The sequence below is a fragment of the Trichomycterus rosablanca genome, chromosome 20 (assembly GCF_030014385.1).
Source record: "Trichomycterus rosablanca isolate fTriRos1 chromosome 20, fTriRos1.hap1, whole genome shotgun sequence".
NCBI classification, from domain to species: Eukaryota; Metazoa; Chordata; class Actinopteri; order Siluriformes; family Trichomycteridae; genus Trichomycterus; species Trichomycterus rosablanca.
Window position 1 is genome coordinate 7,009,294 of NC_086007.1, and position 4,259 is coordinate 7,013,552.

General features: G+C 33.7%; 1 protein-coding gene across 1 annotated transcript; it reads left to right on the plus strand.

Annotated features, from left to right (window-relative positions):
• Positions 1–242: 242 nt before the first annotated feature.
• LOC134334874 (myelin-associated glycoprotein-like) lies at positions 243–3,644 on the plus strand. Its single transcript, XM_063017342.1, has 7 exons — positions 243–288; positions 412–783; positions 1,341–1,634; positions 2,376–2,475; positions 2,677–2,709; positions 3,271–3,303; positions 3,589–3,644. The coding sequence occupies exons 1-7, from the start codon at positions 243–245 to the stop codon at positions 3,605–3,607; spliced, it is 897 nt and encodes a 298-aa protein (XP_062873412.1). The 3' UTR covers positions 3,608–3,644.
• Positions 3,645–4,259: the final 615 nt, after the last annotated feature.

Here is a 4,259-nt window from a genome sequence, read left to right on the forward strand (position 1 = left end):
AACTCCAGCAACATGTGTGGCACTCTTTACCTGCACCATTTAAAATACCTTTATCTGTTGCTTCCATGGTTATGATACCTGATCAGTGGTGATCCAAGTATAGTGCCTTCACCCTGCCAAATCTTGCAGTAGTTGGGCTTCATTCAGTAATTGTATGCTTACATGGCATTAAAAACTGATTACAGGACTTGCAAACTTTTACTGACCTAAGACATTTGTTGTTTTTTTAAAGAAGTTGAAGAATGGATCCACAGTCACACTTATTCTTCTGCTTGCTTTGTCTTCAAGGTACAAACCAAACTTGATTTCTGCTATACTATGCAATGCTATATTATTTGCAAAAGAAAATAAATAAATTAATTAATTAAAAACTGCATGTTCTAGCTCAGTAATGTATTCATTCTCTTTCAGTTGGCTTCACACCTGTATTTACCTCCTGGAGTGCAGAAGTTGAGCCCAAAATGGATGCACTAGTCAAATCTTGCGTTGTGTTGCCCTGCCACTTTAATTACCCTGACCCCAAACTTCCTGACTCTCGAATAAGGGGAATCTGGCACAAAAAAGATAAGACATGGACTGTCATCTATCATCAAGATCATACACAAATTGTGGACAGCTTCAAAGGCCGCACAAAACTCATTGGTCATCTGGGGGAGAAAAACTGCTCATTAGAGATAAATGATGTCCAAAATCACGACAGCAGCCCATTCTGTTTTAGGGCTGAAATACCTGACTTAGATAAATACTCTTTTGTGGACAGCTGCACAAGTCTTAACATAAAGCGTGAGTATAGTCAGTGTTTCAAACATTTTAAACACAATTATCATTTGTGGCACATGCTTTCAGTAAGTGGTGATAAGCATTTAAAAAAAAAGTCTATAATTTGATAACAGGTGTGTAAGCTCTGAAAGGTTCATTTAAATAATAAAAATTAAAAGATAAGCCATGTAGTTCCCTGATAGCTGCTGGTAAAACAAATGAAAATCTGCTGTAAAAAACTGCTACATAATGACATTGACGCATTGTTACAAAGTTTCTCCAACATAGAATTTGCTATATAACATTATTAGATAGAGACATTGACCTGAAAACCAGCTGTTCATGATTGTTTTAAAATGACAGTAACATATAAACTTGCTACATAAAATTGTAACAGTAACATTGACATACACATTTGCTATAGAACACTTTCATAGTAACATGTAAATCAGTGTTATATTACTGTTGCATAGTTACAGTGACAAGAAAACCTGCAGTGTGACATGAAGTTAGTTGAGAGTTTTAAGGTTTTTTAACTTATTGTTAAAAGTATGTAATAATCTATTAATCTTTGTATGTAGCGAATGCAGAAAAACCTGAAATGTTTCATGAAGAATCCTTTGAGGAGGGAACAATCGTCTTTTCTAAGTGCTTTGTTCGACACACCTGCCCCTCTCACCATCCTGTTCTCACCTGGAACCGACGTGGTTCTAAAATTCATGAGTCTCATAAGAACAATGGGCATGGAGTTTGGGAGGTGGAGTCTGTGATCACTTTTACCTCTGCGGAGGAGGATGATCACACAGACATCACCTGCACTGCTACTTTTCAAGGTGGAATGGAAACAGAAACCACTCGCAAGATCTTCATAAAACGTAATAGACATTGCATTTTCTGTTCTAATAGAATGTTGTTGTTACTGTTAGACAGTTTAGCCACTATTAAAAAATTACAAATATATAAAGGTTCTGGTTTATAAAGACTATGACCACTAATTTGTGTATGGATGACTCGGTGGGTAGCACTGTCGCCTCACAGCAAGAAGGTTTTGGGTTATTCCCAACTGGAACGGCCCGGGTCCTTTCTGTGTGGAGTTTGCATGTTCTCCCTGTGTCCATGTTGGTTTCCTTCCGGAGCTCCGTTTTCCTCCTACAGTCCATGACATGAACATGTCCGGGATGTTTCCTACCTTTCGCACAGTGAATTGGACCCACCGTGACCCTGAATAGGATACAGCGGTGGTGAAACAGACAAGGAATGAATGAATAATTTGTGGATGCAGTTGAATAGATATCAGGAGGGATTAGTGAGAGCATTGTGGGTAATTTAATAATTGTTGAAATCACATTACAGGCGCTAAATTGTATTGTACTGTTTAGAAACACTAAATTTCAGGTTCATTAAACCTTGTTAGTTTGAACGTTGTCAAAATGCATCATAAATGTTTGCACGTGTTATCACTCATGCAAACTGTAAATATTTAAAATATTTAAATAAAAGCCAACCAGTTTCTAGATCAGTCTTTTTAAAGTTGGCATTATACCGTTTACAAATGACAAAATACTTGTGTTTTTAGAAATATTCACACCATGGCTCTAAATGAAACTTTTTTTTAGGTGGGACAAAAATCCATCATATTGTTATTCCTGTGGCTGCTGTTTTGGGAACTGCTATTTTATTTGGAGGCGTGTGTTTCTACATGACTAAGAGATATAGGTGAGTTTATATATTTTCTAATTTATATGTAATATTATGAGTTAAGAAGACACAAATAACAAAGCTTAAACTGAACATAATGCAAATTGTGGTATTATTTTGTTCTTTAGTGGTGTCTTTGTTTCACATGGAAAAATGCAGTGTCATTCAAGCATGTTTTTCCTCACAAATTTGTGTTTTTTGTCTTTTCAATTCCATCAGGCGACAGATTGAAGAGCTGCAGTCTAGAGACGGGTATGTTTGTTATATTCATTAGTTTGTTATGAATCATACAAAGTCTTTTTCACTCACTTGACAGAACTTGTATTTGCCACATATAGTGTCTGTTCGTGATTAACTGATACATTTGAGCTGTCAAAAATAAATAACAGATTTAACAGCACAGTTTTACATATAACAGTAATTGACCCATTAAATGCTAAAACATTTTTATTCTGTTTTAAAAAATAAAAAAAATGACAAAAGATATTAAAGATGTTCAAATGTATCAGCACCACAAATGTTTATTATTAACTGATCATTTCTTTTGAAATCTTACCAACGAATAATTAGATGTTTTGTTTATATATAATGTGTATAACTGTATCAGTATAATACTGTAGAAGAGTTTAGTTAAACTTACCTAAAAATGAATATGGATTATTAATACATAGGAAATGCTGTGCACAGTGATAATGCTGGAAAAATGTCTAAAACAATGTCTAATACAAATAATCTAAACTAGTTTATTACATATTGCAATGTATAAATTATAATTTTTTTCAAACAATGAATGCTTTCATTTTTTCTTCACAGAGTATGGAGCCGTCTCTCTCGGATGTCACGCAGGTAAGCATGGTATCTTTTTAATTAGGGCATTCTTGTGTATTATTAATTTAATAGTGGCCAGCTTATTTGATTATCTAGAATGATGACATACAAGTTGAAATGTACTTCCAGTGCATACATCCATTTACTATGTATTATTACTCACAATATTACTTTTCACTATTTTGATTCCACAATATAAGATACATTGTGGATGATGCCTTGTGACAGAAAACATTAGTAGTTATATAACTGTAATTTTCCTATAATTACTAATATATACTGTATATACACTGTAATCAACAGGTTCAGGTCAGTGGAATAGAAGAGGACTACAACATGGTCTGGTCTATACATAACTATATTTTTTTTCAAAACTGTTGCATTTGAAATATTATTGTAGCATCCAGGTGATTTTTTTTGTTGGTTTGTATGCTTGTTTGCTTAAACTAAAATGTAATTTATGTCTGTGTTACTAACAAGTTAATTTAATTTAAGCTTTTCTAGTTTTAGTATAACTAATTACACTGGCAACTTTATTTGACTTATTATTTTAACGCAATTTTGCTCTTTAAATTCAATGATGGATAAACAGCAAAGTCGAATCATTAAACAAATGTAACTTCATTTATGTGTTATTGGCAAACTGTGACAGCCAATCAAATAAATTAAAGAAGGTGAACAAACTAATTGTTTAATAGTTTATAGGGTTATATTACCAGCAATTTCATTTTTTATTAACTAATTTACCACTGGAAATCACTTGGTGCAAGGCAGGAATACATTGGGCAGGGCACCAATTTATTGTTTGGCCATCCTCTTTTAGACATATCATGTCTGTGTAGATGTAGATACTTTTCTTGGATCTTTAGTGACTTCCTAAATCAGTTGTCAATGAGGCATTTGAAGGATTTTTAACAGGTCACTTATCCCTGGGTAACTCTGTTATAAGATTTCTGTATTTGTAGATTGAAACA

What these genes read in the sequence shown, in the direction of transcription:
- LOC134334874 (XM_063017342.1), top strand. Translation starts at nt 243, where the DNA reads ATGGATCCACAGTCACACTTATTCTTCTGCTTGCTTTGTCTTCAAG. An exon ending in TCGCAAGATCTTCATAAAAC is followed by an intron (nt 1,635 to 2,375) that starts GTAATAGACATT and finishes ACTTTTTTTTAG; the next exon opens with GTGGGACAAAAATCCATCAT. An exon ending in GAGCTGCAGTCTAGAGACGG is followed by an intron (nt 2,710 to 3,270) that starts GTATGTTTGTTA and finishes TTTTCTTCACAG; the next exon opens with AGTATGGAGCCGTCTCTCTC.